General features: G+C 41.1%; 1 protein-coding gene across 4 annotated transcripts; it reads left to right on the top strand.

Annotated features, from left to right (window-relative positions):
• Positions 1-892: 892 nt before the first annotated feature.
• LOC134819483 (uncharacterized) lies at positions 893-21,283 on the top strand. 4 transcript variants are annotated; one of them, XM_063829436.1, is made up of 6 exons: positions 893-1,632; positions 2,556-2,674; positions 2,952-3,393; positions 13,029-13,058; positions 13,164-13,425; positions 15,986-21,283. In XM_063829436.1, the coding sequence occupies exons 1-6, from the start codon at positions 1,557-1,559 to the stop codon at positions 16,212-16,214; spliced, it is 1,158 nt and encodes a 385-aa protein (XP_063685506.1). In that variant the 5' UTR covers positions 893-1,556; the 3' UTR covers positions 16,215-21,283. The 4 variants fall into 4 exon arrangements, with proteins under 4 accessions (XP_063685506.1, XP_063685508.1, XP_063685505.1 ...); XM_063829438.1 differs by having other exon boundaries at positions 894-1,632; positions 13,248-13,415; XM_063829435.1 differs by having other exon boundaries at positions 894-1,632; positions 13,164-13,415.
• Positions 21,284-21,372: the final 89 nt, after the last annotated feature.

Below are 21,372 nucleotides of genomic sequence, written 5' to 3'. Positions count from 1 at the left end.
TTTCTAACGTTATTCTAAGGTTTTATTGGTCAATAGTGGAAACTGATTTGCTTATTGCCTCAAGTATTCTGTCGAATTGTTTGTCGAATTGTCAACAAAAAAGCTGCGTTACCTGTGAAAAAGAAGCTCTAAAATCCGTTTTTGGGCTTTTTATTTAATACCTTGCCCATAATCAGGCAATAGAGATTTGGTTTCAGCAAATTTGCTCGCAAAAAAGAAGCTAAATTATAGTTCATTTCTTCGAATACGGTTATGTTTACAGTGATTAATGAAAACTTTGTCGCCAACAATTGCTCCCTCTGCTCAAATTTTTGTGTTGAATATACCCCCTCTGTAGCACACCCATCGGTCCACTGATCTTACAACTAATAATACTCTACACTGCATATTGAAAAGAAAAATATATTTTGCTCTGAGTTTTTAATTTCAATTGTTTCCATGGTAGTAATTAAATGCCTTTTGCTTTGTTCACCATACCGGGCTGAAATTTAAAACTGATCATGATGATCTGTGTGGCGTCTCCATACCTGGGGACGTCCTTTCAAACTCAACACTGAATTTGGGACCCTACACTACAGCGGGTACTGCCCTTTATTTGAGTCTATTTAGTTTATTTTAACTCTTAATTTCTATTCGATTTCTTTTGTCCCTTACTCTCTGCTCCAGAGTTAGTTAAAATGATTGCAAGGTCTTATAGAGCTCTAATCTTTACACTTAGCTTAGTACAGGCATGTTTGTAGATATTATTGGGCCATATTCCAGTGTCGACATTGTGATTATATAAGCCCAGCCTGAAGCACTGGGCCATGTTCCAGTGTCGACATAGCGTATATTCCAGCACAGCCGTACCCACATATATTACGCTAACTCCGGCCTATTCCATATGTATTATAAACCCCATTTTCCTGCAGAGCCCTCTTTTCTTCAGTAAACTACAATTCTACTTGTATGTTGGTACACTGTGTTAACCCCTGGATAGTGGCTATATAACACAGGCGGGTGTTCTCTTAACTTTCCCACATATTTTGTTTCGATCTCCTAGTTTGCTTTCATATTATTTTCTTTTGTTGGACCCCGATTCGCGTCCATTAGACGTCAGAAGAATAACCACATCGATTTTGTGCACATGGGGATACTATTTGTGTCACCCCGACGTGAAGTTGAGCCTTTGCATGGTAGTGGGGAGGGGGGGGGATAAATTGGGCTGACATTTTTTTACGGCAGTTAAAAATCATTAATGTGCGAACGGATAATTCTGATGCAATCGCTTTTATTTATTAGTAACCCTAAAACTACTAACATTATATTGTGGACACTCAAGTTAACTTATGATCGATATTACTAGGTTACCAAGTTTAATATTCATATTTTGAAGTTAAACGTTTACGGTCAACCGCCGATCACAATTTTGTAACCATTTCCCATAACTTTAATAATATCAAATGTTATTTAATATCCCTAATATTTGTTGAATATTTATGATAAACCCAAAGTAACCTTTCATGATAAACCTAACCAAACTACCTATTTAGCGAGTTGGATGTTCACTCTCATAAATGTTACATCTCAATTCTGAAGATAATAGTGTCAGTTTACTTTCTAACAAAACCCATTTGACTCTCATGTTCCCAGGTATGTTATTTTAATGAAGAATTATTATCAATTATATTAGAAATTATCTATTTTGATCTATTTGTTGAGATTATTTATAGTTGTTAATAATCATATTCGAAATTATGTAGATAGTTTTCAGTGATGTTATGCAGTATGAACATTCCAAAGTTGTTGATAATATTCAGTAATGCTGTTTAGTGTTTCTAAATTCTCCCGTTTTTCAACATAAAGTACTTGACTTAGTCACGCCTCCAAACCTTATGAGCCTTCTCAATTCTCATTGTAGTTACTATTTTCCAAATAGCTGAGCAGTTCTCAAACAAAGCTCTTTGAAGCTGTAACTAACTTGCTAATTGTGGCAATTTTCTGGACCCTGTAATAACTTTTACGCTTTCCTCGAAAAATTAACGGTCAGTTATAGTAAAGGCCGGTATCTTTCAGACTTAAGAAAAGTGTCAAAAAACTCAACTCAATACCTTTTATCCCAAGAAGTTACCAAAAACTTTGCGCTTACGAAATCGTCGGGCGTAGAATTTGAACTTAAAATTTTGTAGGCGACGAAATATTTTGACATCAAAATTATGTGAATGTGACAAACAAAAGACTCTCTCACAATCACCAAATTAACCCAAACCAGCCAGACATCTACCGGGTACCTTCATAAAAGCTCACCATTATCCAAACAGAACTGCAACTGTTTGATATTGTATCCAAATATCATCTTTTAGTCCAGGTCTAAAATCAAACCGTCTAATTTGTATCCGAACGCTAATTGCTATATTATAATTTATAATATTGTATTTGAGTCCAAGTTTAAAATCAAACCGTCTCATTTGTATCTAAATGCTATTTTATGATGTCATCTTTGAGTCAAAGTGTTAATGATGAATTGTGTTAATTGAAAGTGTTAATAATTAAATTATTAAAAACCATCTATCCAGGCCAGAACATGGAGCAACTCGAACAAGTTATAAGGGTTAACGAGGGAGAAGAGTCACCCAATTCTACCCCCACCACTCCCGTTTCTGCTTCTAAGAAACGTCTCCCTTCAGCCGAATCAGTGAGTTTCAGTGAATATTTTTAAATTTTGGATTGGTTTGAGAATCTGGTTTTTTCATGTAGCTTACATTTTAATTTTGTAGAATTTCTACATACTTACTTGGAAAAAGTGAACAAACGAGAGTCTCCAGTCAGTTGAAATACACCAGATATTGTCGACGTTCCGGCTACATGCCTTTGTCATTTTTTACATGTCACATTTTAAACGATGTTAACATTACAGTTTAATACAAATTCTGATCAACCAATAAACACCATCATAACAAAATTCTCTCCAGGACAAAGCCCAGAAGAAAGTCAAAGAAAACGAGACAGAAGCAGCCAAAGAAGAAGAAGAGGACTGCGTGCCGGACATTGATACAGACGACTTCATAGCATGTCTCCTCCTATGTGCCGTACTGGACCCCACCTCCCCCAAGATCAGACGACGCCGTGAGTTCTGGAGACAGAACCGACCCGCCAACAGCTTAAAACTTGACTCAAAGTACCTGTCAATCGGAGTTAACCCTACCTTATCACAAGCCTCCAACTCGCTGGTATCCAACGCCCTCGCCGTCAACGCCTTCTCGACCGGCTCCCTCGCCTCCACTGCCTTGAAAAAGAGCCTTGAGAGGATTAGCGAAAATGTTTCCATGTCCATGACGAACAGAAACGCTCTGAACTTACCACAAAGCTTCAGGAATGCCGCTTCCTCTAAGGGGTGCAAGAACTATTCCCAAGGTAGGCTGAAATATCTTTCTTTTTTACATTCTATCTCTTAGATCAGGCACATTCTAATTTCAACTCCGTTCTCGCAAGTGTAGAATCTTCCTCTTTTGTTGTAAGTATGATAGCACTCCGCGGAATAGCGCTAGAAGGCGAATACGGTATCGGGATGAGTTTGACCGTAGACTGTCGCCAGATTGTCTACCTCAGAATGTCAAGAATGTTTCCTGGTATTTGGTCGGTATTAAAAACTCGAGGCTGTGGCTGCTGTAACTCGCCCTGCCTTCGACTTCCGAGGCCGGCACCAATCAGCCGAGCATCCGATGTAATATTTATAAAAATGCAGAATATTCAAGTAATATGTTCGTAAACTCTCGGAAGTTTGGGGATAATCTGATTTTCTGCACTTCAAGCATTTAGCCATATTTGTACAATTAAAGTAAACTTAACTTTGTCTAAAGGTGAAACAGATATAAGGTTATGAGATATTTCTACTGAAAGTCTCTGTAACAAACAAACACACACACACAGATGAATATTATACTAAACACTTTAGTTCTCTGATACTCCGCAAACAATCCCATCAACTCCCAATGTAACTCCGAGCTGAACAGCACAGCAGGAGTGTGCCCGGGTATTCACGAACAATAGTGATAATCAAGCCAGACCATGACCAGGCAATTGACTGGATTTCTGAGACCAGTCTAATTCGTACTGCAGAGCAGACAAGTCACACAAAGTGTGTCTGTTGGTGGTGTCTAGGGTCGTCTCCTTGCAAGGTCTGATCGAGTTAAGGTACGAAACGTGATGTAGCGTTCCTGCTCCCACGTGAGCGAGAAACAGGCGGGTACCTTGGGGCTCGATCGGGAGGCATTTCCGGGAGATTTCCGTCCCGCTGTCGGCTCTTTCTGGGGAATGGATGAGGAGCGGGAGAAATGTTCTAGAACCAATGAGTTGCCAGCTACTATCCTGATCAGCGCCGCTTGCCGTCATCTAAACAGTTCTCCACCAGCCTTGGGCATATTCGGTCCATGATCTTCTCAAACGACACTGGCGAACTGTTGGTCATGAGCATTGTGATCATGATCCGTCCGTTGGTGCCTATGTTGTCGTAAACTAGCTTGTAAGCTGCCTTGTGCCTGCAGAACGTCCGGGCCAACATCTGCTGGTATGAACCCTGGGGTAGGATGAGTTAATGTAGGATCATTAGTGTAGGATATTGAGGGTAGGATAATGATCGTGTAGCGAGTGTTGGATACTAAGTTTGGTATTATTAGTGTAAGATATTGGGTGTGGGAATATAAGTCCCGGGAAGTAAGTGTAGGAAAAACGTTTGAACGTCAATGAGTGTAGGATAATGAGTGTGTAGGATAATGAGTGTGAGATGATCATCGTAGGATGATTGGTGTATGATGATCAGTGTACATGACGTAGTCTTATACGATAGTAAATGAAGCATTGGATCAGAAAGTTATTTACCGATTTATAACAACAATGTATTATGACGTCTTCATTATACGGTCGTGCAATTCTCAGTTTTATACTTCATATTTCCAGGATGAATTGACCCTGACTTTACAGCGTACTTATACTGTAACAAGTCCTGTACTAAAGCTCCCTCAGATTAGTTCCTGTGTTTAAACCCATCCTACAGGCAAGCCATACAACGACTCCAGAGTTCCAAGTACGCTGAAATTTACTGTTCTACGGTCTAGTGTTGATGATTAGTAATTGAGCTCGTCAGCCGGGAGTACAGCTAGTGTAGGCTGAGTTCGAGCACCGCTCCGCGAGCACCAACAGCATGGCCATTGTAAGGTCTCCCCAGCTAATTTGCTGATCAATTGGAATAATTAAGAATGTAAAATGAGAGGATATGTGGGATATTTTCAACACTATGTTCGTGTAGCAGGAGTATTAGGAGCGCTGGTTACCTGTCTAAAGAAAACGTTTATCAGCCCTGCAATAACGTTGAACACGTTCACCACAATCATGGCAGCTAGCGCCCACCACAGGATTAGGAAGATGTATTGATGCATGACGTTCCGGGCCAACACGCACATTCCATGCTCCACCTGAAAACATGGAGCGGGTCAGAGCGGGAAGAGTTGGAAATTTAAAACTGGAGCGGGGAATTATTATCCCAAAAATACACTTTCAGTCTAATGTCTCAGAGACAGTTACGAGTTTTAAGAAAAACCGGACCGTCTAGTCTAGAAGAATGTTGTCTCCCAGCGCCCAACCTTCACGTTCTAGTTTTTGCTTGGCATCCAGACCCTGGTCCGACCGTGATAATTCCTTGAATCAGAAGTTTCGCACGAATCTGGGAGCCCTTACAAAAGTGTTTCTGGCTGATAAAGCTGTGTCTGCATTTGAGCGCTGAGCAAAGTGGCTCAAGGCTGGAAGGGACTTAGTGCTTTAAATTTCGCACGGGTGGCGACAGGAAAACTTTAAACTTTCTCACCTATTTCCTGGACACTGCCCTTTGTCATTTGTCTCAAGTTTCCCACCTAACAAGGTGGGATTTTAACAGCACTTAACTTAACCAGCACTTCAACTAACCTCCAGCCCTGTGGTTCCCCATCTCTTGATCTGACACGCCACCATCTTAGGAAAGAGGAGATCTTTGATGCTTGTTGTGTTCCCCGGGGGATCCGGCCACTGTTTAGCCGCCCAAACCCACCTGAGAACAACCAAGAAAATGAGCGGTAGCAAACCCAGGTTATATTAAAATAGACTTGAGTTCAAGTTGACTTGTCGACAAGTGATGTTTGAGCCCTAAAGGTATGGTTAAAAACATGGGTCGTGACGACGTGTTATCTTGGACCCAAGGTGGAAATCTTTCACCGCCACAGTAGTACACATTTCAACGTTGTGAACTACTCAAAGACTGAAATCATAACCTCTCTCTCTCCGTTCAAAGTATGTACCTAGCTGAACTGCTTTAAATATGAAAATATGAAACAGCTACTCTTACTAGACTGTTCTATGTATGTACTAGGTTTGTACTGTACCTAGAAGGTATGTAATAAGGTATGTACTAGGGTTGTACTGTACCTAGAAAGTATTTACTAGGTTTGTACTGTACCTAGAAAGTATGTAATAAGGTATGTACTAGGTATGTTCTAGGTATGTACTAATAAGGTATGTACTAGGTATGTACCTACCCGAACAGCTTGAAATCTGCAAGTTCGAACATGAGACTAGTAGTCCACATGATGATACAGGATGTAGCCAGGTAGGATATCTTGATAGCGATGAAGAGGAGTCCAACACCATGTCTCCGGATAAGGGACATACCCGGGCCAGGAGTCTTACTGATACACACTGCTAGTCTGTGGTACAGCCACACACTTGCTCGTTCCACCTGTAAAGAAGTGTGTCTTTACTTACACGTTGAATAATAATGAGTAGTGTGAAAATCAGTTTCATGTGTTTTTACATTATCGTTCGTTTTAAAACCGCCACTTGGTGTGTACTTGATATTTTATGTTTTAGCCACTTTACCTCCTCCTTCTTTACCAGTATTCCATGTGGTTATTGTGGAGTAAACAACTGAGGAGTACTACACATTGCTTCCTGTACGCTCTTTTCAAGTGCTATAAAAGGCCGTTACAATAAAAAATATTGAAACAGACGACAGTGATCCTATAATATGAGTCAAGTCATTAGTGGTACCGAATCGAAACTATGAGGCTCATGAAAGATGGGAGAATGGAGCACCCTGTTCGCGATGTTGCCGGATAATATGGTTCTAGGGGTACTTACATCATTCCTCATTCCTCAGATTACTCCAGTATTAAGTGAGACAGTATGAATAGACTAAATAGTTACTAATTTGGTAATCAAGTTGAATTGAAGCTTGATGGAAAAGCCACGTACAGTTGTTTGCTTATAGACAGGCCTCTATTTCTACCGTGACTAGCATAATAGAACGTGACTAATAACACGTGACCAATAACACGTGACCACCATAATAACACAGCAATATTACCTTCCCCTCCAGCTCCTCCTCATTATCCCTGTACTGAGTATCATTTAGAATCTTCAGAAGAGGCTTGATCTCGAAACCGTACCGCTTGTAGACCAGATAAGGGAAGTAGAAGGACCCGGCCACCATCCACAGATACGGGGTAACCCACTGGTACCACAGGTGGAAGACACGGGTCTGAGTAAAGTCCCCACCACAGTTCACCAGATCTTCTGGGTCTGGTAGAATCCCTGATTCATAGCTTCCTGCAGCGTCTGGGCTGAAAAAGACCAAGCTTACTCGATTTGTGGTGGCTGTGTGGGCGGTCTATTTCTGACACAACCGAAACTGACATGTCAAAATTATCAAAAAAGTGGGCTATTTCTTGGCCATAGTTTAGAGTGATTGGCTCGGTGCCGGTTAGATAAAAGTTAAGCTGCGTAGAAGAATGTGTCAGAGGAGGAGGTGTCCAGTGGCACTGAATGTCGGACACTCTCCTTCAGCTCAATTGGTTTCAGGGTCAGGAAATTGGGGGGAGGTTTATAACCCGTCATCAGGCGTACCAGCTCACTTAGAGGAGATATATTTGTTGCACTTTTAGTATAACTGGTATAACTTTATCTCTTTAACTTCCATCATCCACACCATTGAAAAGGTTTCTATCTAAGTATGGAATCAATATATTTATATTGGCGGGAAATAAACCCGGGAGAAATAAACTAGGCATATAAGTGGGGTTAAAACCTAAGAAGTTTGGCGGACAATTGGCGGGGTACAAACCTAAGACATTTGGCGGACATTTTGAGGTTGGTAATAAGCCTGAGTCATTTTACGAACATATTTAAGTGGGTAACAAACATTAGAAATTACCAGGGCTGCACAAACCTGAGACATTTGGCGGGCATATTAGCGGGAGCTACTCCAGGGTAGGGGATAACGTCCCTGCTGTAGTGGTACGCTTCAGCTACCGTGTACAATCCCTGTGTCCAACAGTAGTCTTCACTGAATAGTTGGTGCAGTTAGTACGGCTGACAGCTCCATCACACCTCCAGATCAAATCCCGACAAATTCTAACAATTTTAGCTCGGACCGTCCGGCACTAACTCCCCGGGAATCACTTGTGTTATTTATTGTCGACAATGTGATGAATTTGACAGCTTGAGCGCTGGACCTAAGTGCTGGAGAGTGGCCGGTGATTCGGACATGTTGCGCGCGTCACCCTGCCCCTAGCACCCGCACATTGTGCGCACCACCCCTCCCCTGGCACCTCCACAATTACACTCTCCCTTCCCCGCTGTCTACTATCACAAGTCTGTCAGACACCAAGTCCGGGAAACATGTCTTCTTGAACCTGGCAGCCCACATTTACAGTGAAACCTCTATCCACCAGCTAATATAGTCCGTTGAAACCGAAAAATGTCCTAAGTTTAATTGGTCCGTCAGTCACATAACTGTACGTGAATAGGGCGGAACGAAAACTTAGCTGGTTCATTATGATTTACAGATCAGTCTGTGGTTGCAGGATTTGAAGCTTTTCACTTAATCTGCAAGCAACTCACCTGAACGATTTCTCGAACTTTTCAAATCCAGTGCAAGCAATTGTTTTGCCTGACGCGGCCGCTGCCGTCATAGCAAACGCTGAAAAAAGTAAAAGTTAGTGCGTAAAAAGTAAAGTTGAGTGCTGATAAAGTAAAGTTTAGCAGACAGTGATATGTGCAGTGTATGACATCATGCCTAACCTTGGCACACGCACCTCCCACTATTATCCGCATTATCCAATTTACAGCGACCAGATGGTTCACTATCACGTGGTTAAGTTGAACAATAGAACATTACGGTATGAAATGTAGACTATATCGTCTCCCTTGGAGAGCCGCCCTTGGAACCTGGGGTCCTGGAGCTACATTATAATGTCGCTTCTGTAACTAATTCAGTGATTCAGTAATTTATACTGGGTACTGTCTCTATATTGTGGGCTGCTTTATACATCCAGATCTGGACTGTTGAACTATCATCACGGGATTGTTCTCTCTCTCTCTCTCTCTACTTTGTTGTCAGAGTGTCAGAGTTACATCACCCCTAAAGTATTTCTACTCCTGTCTTCGGCAAGGCGACCGACTTTACATACATTGGAGAGGAATAAAGAATTTGTCAAAAACGTTAAGTCACGTAAATTGTCAAAAAATGGAGGAATATTATGTCGCTTGCTGTCAGACTATAGCAGGCTAGCTAAAGAGAGAGAAATCTATTTTTAACTGACCTAGAAGCACAGTGAGTCCGAACATGAAGCTGCGGTTAAGCTGGTCGTACCAATCATCTATAGCGACCTCCTTGAAAGGGTTTAGCGTGCTCAGCAGATCTAACCCAAATATCAAACTTCCCATTTTGTTACAGTGTCACTATAACTCTCCTAACAGAACAGGGGGTTGTGTGTTAAAACATGTTTTACATGGTATTTTAGTACATGTACGAGTATCTAGAATGTGTTAAAAATGCTCATGTGTTGTGCTGCTCGTTATATTACTATATATTTGGTGGACGGATTATGTGAGTGAGTGTGTGTGTGTGTGTGTGTGGAGCGTCGAAATACTTTAAACTGTTTTCTTGACAGGAGCTACTATAACTGCTGCAGGACATTTTGTTGCGGACGAATTGTTGCAACTTGTGTGGCAGTAGGTGTAGTACCCCTGGTGAGTGTGTGTGTGTGAAGTAGACACGGGTTGTGGCACATATGAGACCTGAATTGTAGACTTGAACTATGTGACAGGTGATTGAAGGAAGAGACGTGAAGATGTGCACTCATCGATAGAAATAGACCAGTCGATAGTTTAAAACTGGTTTTAAATCTCAATGTAATGGGCAAGCGCTTCTGTAAACATTGCACCAGTGGTTTAAATGATTACTGCTCGTTATGTACATCTCCAGTAGTACGGAGCACTCATAAACTTACAAGTTTTCATATTTTAACCATGTCCGAGAGTGTAGCTAACTACCCTGCACGATTTTGTAAAATTTCTAGACAACCTTGTGGTGAATATCTACTCATTTCTCTTCCATGTTCACCACAAAAAAAAACATCTAAAAAGAGGTTCAAGACTCTAAATTCTGAAATATATCACCTTGAAACACTATCATAACACTCGTAATTTTATACCACTTAAAACCACCCCCCCCCCCCCCCCCCCCCCCCCTCTCCTACACCTCTTAACCATATCCTGAATAAACATTGAATATAATACGTGACGCATCATTAGCTTTAGCGAGTGAAATCACTGCGTTACAATAACTGCTCCCCCGTCTTAATAACCCGGCCTGTATAAAATTGAAAAGACTGTTTTACCCGACTGAAAATATCTTCAGTCCCGCTTCCCTGCCCGGTATGCACTATTGGAGTCTGTACTGAGGAATATTACCAGAGCTGCTGCAGTGTAAGATTTAGTGTTGTCTGACCAAGGCAGCTCACGGTAAATGTGGAGATTAGTGCAGTGTCGGAAGTGAATAAACCCTTATGAGGTCCTATACCTGTCTAAAACCTAAACATATTTGCTTGTCTGTTGGGAGTCCTGCTGAGTGCTGGTGGTGTAAATTGGGTAAAAGAACATAATACTATCATATTGTGCTCATATTATATCATGTTTCTCCTGGCGAACACGTCCGTGGCGTGGTGTTCAATGTGGTCGGTAATCTTCACAGTCGAAACAACACTTATGAGAGGCGAGCCCGGGAGAGCCGAGAATGAGATTATGTCGGTAGTTCTGGCAGGAGATTGGGATTATCTAGGTAGTTCTGGCAGGGGTTAAGTCTCAGATAATATCTTCAGGGGGTTGTCTGGGAATTGTAGCCTAGTCTGAGAGTTCCACTTAGGGGTTCTAGGTAGTGCCTAATCTAAAGTCTGCCATTTTACATGTCTGGTTCACAGGGAGCTGACCAGTGAAATATGTGATACTCAATTCGAGAGATCTGCATTTTAGAAGCCAGTTCAGGGTTACTGTCATGTCCACGTGGACTGATGGTATACCACGTGACTTAATGGACCGACGGTATACCGAAACCTACCCCCGATAATACTACAGGTCTGGGGAGACTGGAGATGATAATAACATATCCAGATAATATTATGAGCTGTGTATCTACCCTTCCTCTCTATTGTTTCTCTTCTCCCCGGCCCACGTGCCCTCTAATTAACGTCTAATTAATTCCTGGTCAAGTTATCTGCCTATCTTCCCCTCCTGTACACATGCTGAATTAGCTCTCAACATATCCCATATATATGCGGAGAGATGCATGTGTAATATATTCTGAATTCGCCCTGCTGCTGAATATGTCTCATGTGCAACGTATCTTTACTGGCGGATCCTTGGTCGGGTCTCTTTCCTCTAGGAAATGTTAATTCAGTAATACGTCCGAAAATGTGGAGGTCATGCTGGTATTAATAGTGTGCCGTAAAATCAGATATATGTAAAGAAAACATCCTCTCTCTGCCGCAATCAAATTATCCCTGGCTCGCGAGACAGTGGAATTGCTGGTTTGCGTGGCGACGAGTTGGGTCCTGATCTGATTTGGATAACGCTAATTTTGTCGAATTCTATCGTGATTATTGAGTCTCCCCGCCCCCTCATAGACTTTTCTCTCTACCCGGTGTCAATTTCCCGGTGAAATCATGTCAACTTGGGAGACCGTTTCTCTTCAGGGTTCCTCAGAAGTCATGGGTTTTATGTGCATAAATGTAATTACACACGTTGCTTCCTATTTTGGTACCATGTTGTAATCATTAAGTTATGTCGGCTGTTCTGATAAGAGGTAGGTTCCGATAAGTGTCATGTTTTTGGCACAGCTTTTTAGGCTCCCAGGTGCTGCGCACTGTGTTCCTAACATAAAACCCCGTATAACTGGAGTAGCTGGGTGGACCTGGTGAGAAGTCGAACTGTCCTGATCCTAGCTCAGTGGAGTTGAACAGGGGGGCTTTAACGCATTTTGGCACTTACAACACTTTTAGTTACAGTGACAAAATGTGGGGGATCCCTCCTTCTCCCTCCAACAAGGTGTTAGGGTACAGAACCTAACACGTCAGTGCAGGGCCCGTCCTCATCACCTGGTTAAACACAGTGCTTCCTCTGAGAGCGACCCAGTACCCCTCACTACCCCTCACTACCCCTCTTCTGGGACCCCTGACAGTTCACCCTATCCTCTTTTTAACACGTAGCTCCTAAATTGGACTGTGTACGGTGGCGGACTTGGCACAGACAGTGCGTGATGTTGCACATTTGCAGGGTGATATGAGAAATACTGTTATTATTCAGGGTTTTCCATGCAGGCCGGTACGTTAGGAATCACACGAAGGGTAGATTTAATTCATAGTTAAACAAAACATTTGTATAGAATCCTCAAGTTCATCGCAAAAACACTTAGGCTTGCCAATTTTTTCGTACTTAGCATTGAGCAAATTGCGTCGAGTTTAAAACTGAACAAATTAAAGTTCAATGCAACAGAAAATGCAGCATATAAGCTAATCATGGCAGTGACACTAAATAGTGCATGATTTGAGCAACTAAATCAGCTTATCTGTCCTTCCCGGTGGTGCTATCATACTTCTTTCTAACAATTTAGATTATTAATTATATAGTTTTTATCTTATTTTTGTTGTTGAACTAATGTGTTGATCTAACATTTAAAACTCTTTCAGCTATTGGAGGACTAAGGTTATCGGCTGTCAGTAAGTAAACCCAATTATTTTGCCCAGTATTTACCCACTGGTTTCAGGACCAGATATTTCCTCCTAAATTATTTTCGTAATATAGCGGTCTCCACCCCCCTCCAGGCCCACGGGTAGCGGATTTGCCCTGGATGACCCAGTCCAATCTCCTGAACTCTCACGGCACACTGACCTCTTCCCTTTCAGCAGACCTGTCTACGATAAACCCTAACTACCACGGTCTGAACCACCAGTACCTTGCAGCTCCTTGGCACTCACCCAACACTTCCACATCCTCCTTCTACCCCTCAGCCCTCACTGCCTCGGTCGCTAGCGAAATGTCTGGCCTCGGATCACTCCCCTACAGTTCCGCAGCATGTGAGTTAGGGTCAGTTTATTAACCGTTCAGCACCTCCGTGTTCGTGTGCATGTTCGGATCAGGGTTTGATGGCGTGTCACGTGACTTTGGTGTAACACGTGCTGGTGATGCGCACACGTGCTATGACGCGAGGCAGCAAGCAAATCGCGTGTATTTTCAAGTAATCTTAAATCATCGTTGCGAAACCCCTTTACGCACGAAAGTTCAAACAACTTTGTGATAACTTTTACATAAATCAAATTTACAGAATTACACAATACATTCTAAAAATATTACTATAAATACCCGGATGACCTAAAATGCCTAGACAAGGGACAGTGATGACAATAAAGGGGCTTATAAATACACAAGTGACCAGCCAGCTCTACAACATTAGGCCCTGGGGAAGTACGTCACACCGAAGCTAAATCCGGCCTTCAGCCTGTTAAAGGTCATCAATTGGTAACATTCCCCATACACTAAGAATAGCTCAACCCAGAGTTTGATTTAAATTAAATATGTCATCATATTTCCAAATTCTCACTAATCGCTTCAATTCTGTCAATTCTACCGCAAGGTCTGAAGTTCTGAGATCAAGTCTTAATTCTATGATATAATTAAAGTGAAACTATGTCGAATGACGTATCCATTCCTGTGTGAAATTGTTGAAATTTAACCCTGTACCGGTTAATACCCCTGCGGTTGGCCGCACCTCTAATGGCCCCTCATAAATTTTATCGGATTTGGAACGCCCATTTTAACATTCTAAACAAAATTTACCAAAATCTCGGTTAAAATGCCTCCTCTAAAACAGCACATACTCTATGCTGAAGCTCAGTATAGCTTTGTTCACGACACGTACCGCTAATGTTCCGATGAATAAATTGTGCCTGCTTCAGTTTTGTGTGTAACTGTAACAATGCCCCCTTCACAAAGATTGCTGAGTGTGAAAAGTGCTTCCAAGTTGAGAGCCCACATGGCTTTCCAATTGCAGTGTAAGAGTTTGCATTATAATAAAAGGAATTTTACGTAAACTAAACTATAGACTATAATTATAAGCAATATCATAGTCATAGAAACTATTGTTTGAGAATGCCAGGTATAGCCAGTCTCTGGAAACCTTTATTTGGGCTCCATATGCGGCCTTCTTACTCACATAAGAAATGCCGCCAAATATCCTGGACGATGATTCGTGGATCACGTTCAATCGCCCGTTTACAATCGCCCGTTTGCAAGCCTTTTCGCGTGTTACTCGACTAATTGAGCGTTTTTTCGCGCGTTATTTGATTAATTGCACGTGTAGCCGCGCATCAATTGCACGTGTAGTCACGTGACTTGCTATCACCCGAGTGGTGTCGTTTACCACGTGATTCTTTCGGGCTTGTGATTTGGTTTGATTTCATGATGCATGTGAGATTGTTTTGGGGGAAAATAGTGCGTTCTAATTCTGTACTATAACACTCAACCCGTTCAATTTAAACCCAGCATTAATTTTAATCAGTTTTGATTGTACAGGGTGGCCCAAAATTAGCTTTTTTGATAACTAGACCCTCTGACTAAATGTTACAACGGTCACATATTGAGTTATGGACCATTATTTTTGTAATCGAATGAATTTTGGCCCACTCTGTACTATAATTAATGGGGATCTTTTAATTGTCAATCATATAATTATATGATCATAAAACCATTCGATTACAAATTAAATGAACGAAATCAAACAAATGGACAGCACAAAATTAAAACACAATGATAAAACAAGAATATTAATAATACTTTTAAACCTACATTACAATATCCCTTACACTAGCTAACATCCCTCACCGTGATGTTATATTCCCATTGTCCCCAATACAACAGCTGTATACTGTGTTCCCCATTGTGTTACAACTTCCCTCCAATGATATTCAGCGCTCATTGTGAAAATTTTCGCTTGAGAGCTGAGTGCAATGTTTTTGTTTCCCTCCCCCGCACATCCGAGCTTAAATGCAAGGTTCCTTAGTTTGAGGCTGTTTAATGGTCACATCCCGCTTACCCTAATGACGTTGCAGTGCTCTTTGAATAAAAGCATAAATATATGCCTTTAAACATGATGATATTGTTATTATTTGACCAGAAAGGTGATCTTATATGCCCCGTATCTCAGATTGCATAAATATAAGCTATGATAAAAAGTGTTATTAAAAAAGGCTACATTACCCTGCTCATAGTGAGACAGTGAATGTATCACTATAAAATCATGCATAAACCAGTGCAATAGAAAATTTGCACTGAAATCTAAAAATAACTGTAGCAGAAAAGAACGAATCTCCTTGCATAAAAATTTCTTTAAAAATCCTTTGTAATGCTGTGTGTATTGAAACATAATAAAAAAGATGCCCATAATTGGCAATATATTATCAAAATATAAATCTATAGTATTATTTCTTGACACAATTATACTGTTGACTCTCTGTTAAGTCCAATTCTGAAATTTTAACTGCCCCCTTGTAACCAAGTTATAACAGGCCAAAACCTAGTCCCTGTAAAAATAGTCTCTGTATTCTGTCTTTCAGTGCCAGACGTGATCGTAACACTCTCTTCATTTCAGCGATGCAAAATCTCGCGGCAATAACCAATTTGCCGGGATACGTGGGCGGGCTAAACCCGGAACAACAGTTCCGTTTTGCACAGGCTACGGGAGCGGCGGCGGCGGCGGCGGGGCAAACAGCGGCCTCATCTCTCATATCGGACAACACGGGCTCAAACCTGGGGGGGATCTGGCCGGGCATCCAGCAATCACCGGTCAATATGGTACCCTTCCAAATACCCAGTATTAAGCTGGAGTCCTCCCTCAGTTGAAGGTAACCTGGAGTGCTGGCCTGACACGCACCTACAACTGTGTAGCTTGTTGACGCCCAGCGAGTGATGTCCTGTCTCGCGCCCTGCACGTGCCGTGTTCACTCACGCACGTGCACGGAAGTGCGTCTCGGTATATTCGCACGCGAACTGACACTGTTCTGTCGCTGGTCCTGTGCCCCTCCTCGGGGCTCAGGAGAATGATTTTTAAGTTTACCGTGTAAAGCTTGTACTAACTCACGAGTTAACCAGCCTTCAACTTGGGAGTCGCAGACAATCTTTTGATCTTACTCATGTACTCAGAAATTACAGGGCTATATTGAGATATATCATCAGCCCCTGCAATCCTCTGTCTCAGGGGATCCAAGATTTTTGCATGTACTATCTTCGACTCCTACCAGTTGACAGTGCTCCGCAATGATACACGTCTATATATTTATTGGTTATATCTATAAATATGTTCATACGGTGTACGAATTGTCGGCCCCCCTAACTCCGATATAGCCATGATAATTGTATAGGCACAATTTGTTAAGATGGCGGCCCGAGAGACAGTATTACAGTGTTAATGGTTCAGGGAGGTCTAGCATTTATTATTTAGTGCGCAGCAGACGATATCAATATATATCTAGGAGCTCTTTTAGAGTAGATTTTCGCGTCTTGATCTTTCTTTGTTGTATTATGTTAGTGGCGTCAAAACGCATGTACACGACCTTTTAATGTGGTTCAATGTCAGGAGTGATGTCGCTGCACGGCGCGCGCCCCACCCGAATACTCTAGCTCCACGTGCTAAAAATGTTATGATTATCCCGTATCACACCGTGGAGTCGCATGGGTTTGTACTGCAATCTCTACAGAGACCCGCATGTTGCGCAAGCTCCCTGTGGAGATGCGCGCACCCTGCACAAAATCCTACCGTGCCGTGCAGCTACACGTTTGTTTTTTCATAATTTAGCACCATTGTGCACATTTTTGAGTATAGTGCAACCCCCTTATAGTGCACAATGGTTGCAAAATATATATATACATACTATATATATCTTATATGCGCTATATGCAGTTCAATATATTTTCGTTGGCTGTATATATGACCATTAAGGTTATGTAAGACTGTCTGCCCCAAGTTGCCGGTTTTGGTGACCGAATGTGGTTTCATATACGTCAACATTCCTCCTATTCTTTCTGTGAAAGCTATTTTACCGTATTGTTGGGCAAATGTATGGGGGACCTACCGGGGGCACGCGCAAAGCGCTGATACTAGCGCTGCACGTGCGTCTCAAGATCGGTTCGTTGTTGCACTTTTCGCCACCCCCACGTGCAACACCACGTGCAAAGAGCGAGCCCCCGGTATCCCCTATTATTCCTACACTTGAGGTGTTATTAGTCGAACTTATCGAGTCAAAATTTATGTTCTCTCTTAGTGTTTTAAGTCTTAGTTTTGAAAATTGTTGTGCGATTTCATCCTATGTTTAAGATGCGTCGCAACATTGTTGTTTTTAGTTTGTATTAAGGTCTATTATTAAAACTGTTAAATAGCGTGTCCATTGCAAAATTTTTACTTACTGTTGAAATTGTTGTAAAATTATATTTCTCCCGAATTTTTAGTAGGTGGTTATATTATATCTCACCGATCAGCAGTGGCAGTTATTAGCTAACACCTCACTGTATGTGAATCCACAACGTTACTTAAAGTTACTATCACATACAAATACTCCTCTCCGACCTTCACCTCTCACTCCCACACAGCTTTTGCAAAATACCTCCAAAGTCTTTCAGACACCCTGACTGATTTGTCACGAGAGCTCTGTGAAGGTCGAACCGGGGTATGATGTGATGAATTTCACACATACATACACAGCAGAATTGCAAGTCGCGCGCGCACGCCATGTTTAACGGGTGCATGCGCACGTGTACAATCTCTGTTTACACACATACTTTGTTAACCTCTATCTAGTTATATACTGTGGTTCTGCTCCAAGGTCTCACATGTCTCACGTGTTTGAAGAGACCCCGCGGTTTAATGAGCTTGTTTTGTGCTTTTTGTCGTTTTTATTAGATACAAGTGATGATGAGATGATAAGAAGAGATCTTAAGATATATATATGATAGACAATATTATGTTTAATGATGATGATGATGATCTCTATATTTTTTGGTTTTTTAAGAATAGTAATTCCAATTTTATCCTCTGTTTGAAGAGTTGAAATATGTTTGTCAGGGTGTACCTGGTCACCTGTCACGTGATCATCGTCCTGTGATAGGAGAGTGTGGATGTTGTGCAGTGATCACACGTTAGGATGCCAGCAGCTGTATGTCGCAGAGTGTGACACAAAGATCGCCTTATCGTTGTGATTTTGGTGATCACATTCTGTGTGATTCAGTGTGCCCATTCTGATGTGTGATTTTGCGATACTACCAAACTGTATACTCCCATCATCTTGCAATGTTATGTAGACCAAAGACAAGTCCGTTTCGGACAAAATTTTATGTAATTCAAGCTCCCCCGAAATTTCTGAGCTGGAATAATATATTCATAGTCGCAACTCATTTGTTGTGAAGGTAACTCCAGTTAATATTGAGCTAATAGCAAGTCGAATGTAACCGCTCCTTTCCCTGGTCCGTCCTCATAAAGGACACATAAATTGCTCCTACATAAACACCTTCATTGCGTGTACCTTCCATGTTCAATGAGGTCCAATTTACCCACATCTTTATTATCTCGGGGGACAATAAATTCCCCGAAAATATACAAAACTTCGTGAATATTTGAAATGGCGTAATATAAACCCCTCTCCGCGGGTAGGTATGAGATGCAATATTACTAATAACCAATTACCCATAATTATTTCCATTATTTTGAAATTATAGTCGAGCGAATAAGCCCTGTTGATAGGTGTAGTGGGGTGATGTTGGTTATAAAGCGTATACGATATGCAGTGATGCTAAAAACGTGGCCGACTAATTGCACCTATTGTTTTGAAATTTGAATGAATTCCAACGATTTAATTCGAACACTACTATTCGAGCAAAGCCTTTGTGTTAATTCCATGTTCAATAAGTGTTGTGTGAAATCACACGCATTTTAGTGAACTTAATTTAAAAACTTCGTCATAGCACGAAAAATTTTAACAATTTTGAACAAAATCTTGAAAGTTTGAAGAAGATGGTAACAGTTTGGTAGTCGCTGAAAGTCGAGTATATTCACTTTGAAGACGGAGTGATAATATTGGCGGCGAGCCAGATATGAAGATATTTTAGAATAGTAGAACAACCTTTATATACCAACTGTAAAATCGTTTGTGATTTATTGGGCTTAAAAAGGGACAATTTCCCACTTTTCGTGCGAAAATATTACGGCATTTCAGGGATTATTTTATCAATGATAGTTTCCGAGCACATTTTGCACTGTTTGAGGTGTTTTTAAAACTGTTAATTATTTTGGTTTAACTAGTGCATAACTTATTAACGCTTTTTGGAATTACGCGCGTTACAAAGGAGACTTGAGAGAGGCAACTGTATCGTTTGACCCTGATATTACTTGGTAAAATGTGATTGGTCATAATTAATCATAATTAATTATAATTAATTATGATGATTACTTGGTATTATTATGCTCAGTTCATTGTAGTTGAACGTGAGAGCGGAGAGAGATAAGAAGCTGTTTCAAGTTGTGTATTTTATGGTTTTAACCGATAGAAGGCCCACAACCCTGCCTTGTACTATCATGAGCTGTCATATTGTGAACATATGAGCATTTTCTTCTTTTTAAGAATTGGTTAATATTGGGTCATTAATTTATCACGACGTACCATTATTCGTTACAGAATATCGCCGTTATTGATGATAACAAGAAAAGTTGGTATCAGTCCAAATATTATTTCGATCATGTGTATCTAGCGTTATAGCCCGTGTAATCGTAATGATTAATTATTGATTCTAGACAGGAATGAACAGGACCACCCACCCACGTGAGCATCCGCCCACGTGACAAACTACGTCACGTGGGCAAAAAAGTCACGTGACTGTTAAGTCACATGACTTTTGTTTGAGTAAACTTCTCACGAGTTCAACCCTAAATTTGGATCGCTTTCGTTGCACTGTTTACGTTGATGTTGAGTTCGTGGGCAGGGGGTTTGCTGACAGATCAGAGTGGGTTGGTAGGTGGGCCTGGGTGGGCCTGGGTCTAATATATGCTGTGTATTATCAACCTGACTCCACAACTTATGTCTTATCTTTGGGAACACTTTCTCTGTGTTGTTACACGGAGACGTTAGATATGGCAAACTTTCATGTTATACTTGACTTGGATTGAGATAAAACTTTTTAAAAGGTACTTGAAATTTCGAAATTCGATTTCGTAAGGTCAGCATCCTTACGGTAAATTTATCCAGGCAACACATACTGAGCACGTTTTTGAAAAGTTATTTATGGGACATAACCTCGTGACAATGAGAAAATGAGCTCAAAATGAAATTATACCAAAAATGAGTTCGATCGCAAGCACTTCTTTAAATGGGCTGATTTATGTTTGGACTCCAACTAAAATTTGTAGAAAAAGAGAAGAAAAAATTGCCAACAACTCAAAATTTGATGTACACGAGACCTGTACACGGCTTCAGATCGCTCGTGAAATTCTGTGGTTTTACAGATTTATGATAATGCAGTATTCATGCGAATTTAGAACATAAGCAACCGATCTGGAATTAGATCTGTGTCTTGGTGTCTGGCCAAGACCACGACTATTTCCAATTCACACGGCAACTGATTCTTATTAAATTATCAAAATTCCACCAGGAACTTTTAAGCACGCGATTAAAATCCAAACTTGTAATAATGTCGACGGTGCGGCGCGAGAGAAAGTGTTTCCCAGTAAGATTGAAGATATTTTGCGTTTGTTTGGCATTTATAAAGTGCAGAGAGAGGACTACACGTGTGTGATCAAGTGACTACACGTTCGTCTGGTGTCTGAAAAGATTTTAGAGGTTGTTATAATGAGCGTGTTTGTTTAGTTATTCTCTTCAAGATTTGTTATCCACTATACTGATCTATAAAAAAATATGCGCGTTTCTCTTTGTACTGCTTTATTGGAAATAGAAATATTTCTTATTAAATTAAATATTAACACGTAAACTAGCTAAA

The sequence above is a fragment of the Bolinopsis microptera genome, chromosome 8 (genome assembly GCF_026151205.1).
Source record: "Bolinopsis microptera isolate Bmic1 chromosome 8, MBARI_Bmic_1.0, whole genome shotgun sequence".
In the NCBI taxonomy this organism is placed as follows: Eukaryota; Metazoa; Ctenophora; class Tentaculata; order Lobata; family Bolinopsidae; genus Bolinopsis; species Bolinopsis microptera.
The sequence above is the reverse complement of the archived record's forward strand: the minus strand, read 5'-3'. Positions and strand labels throughout refer to the sequence as shown.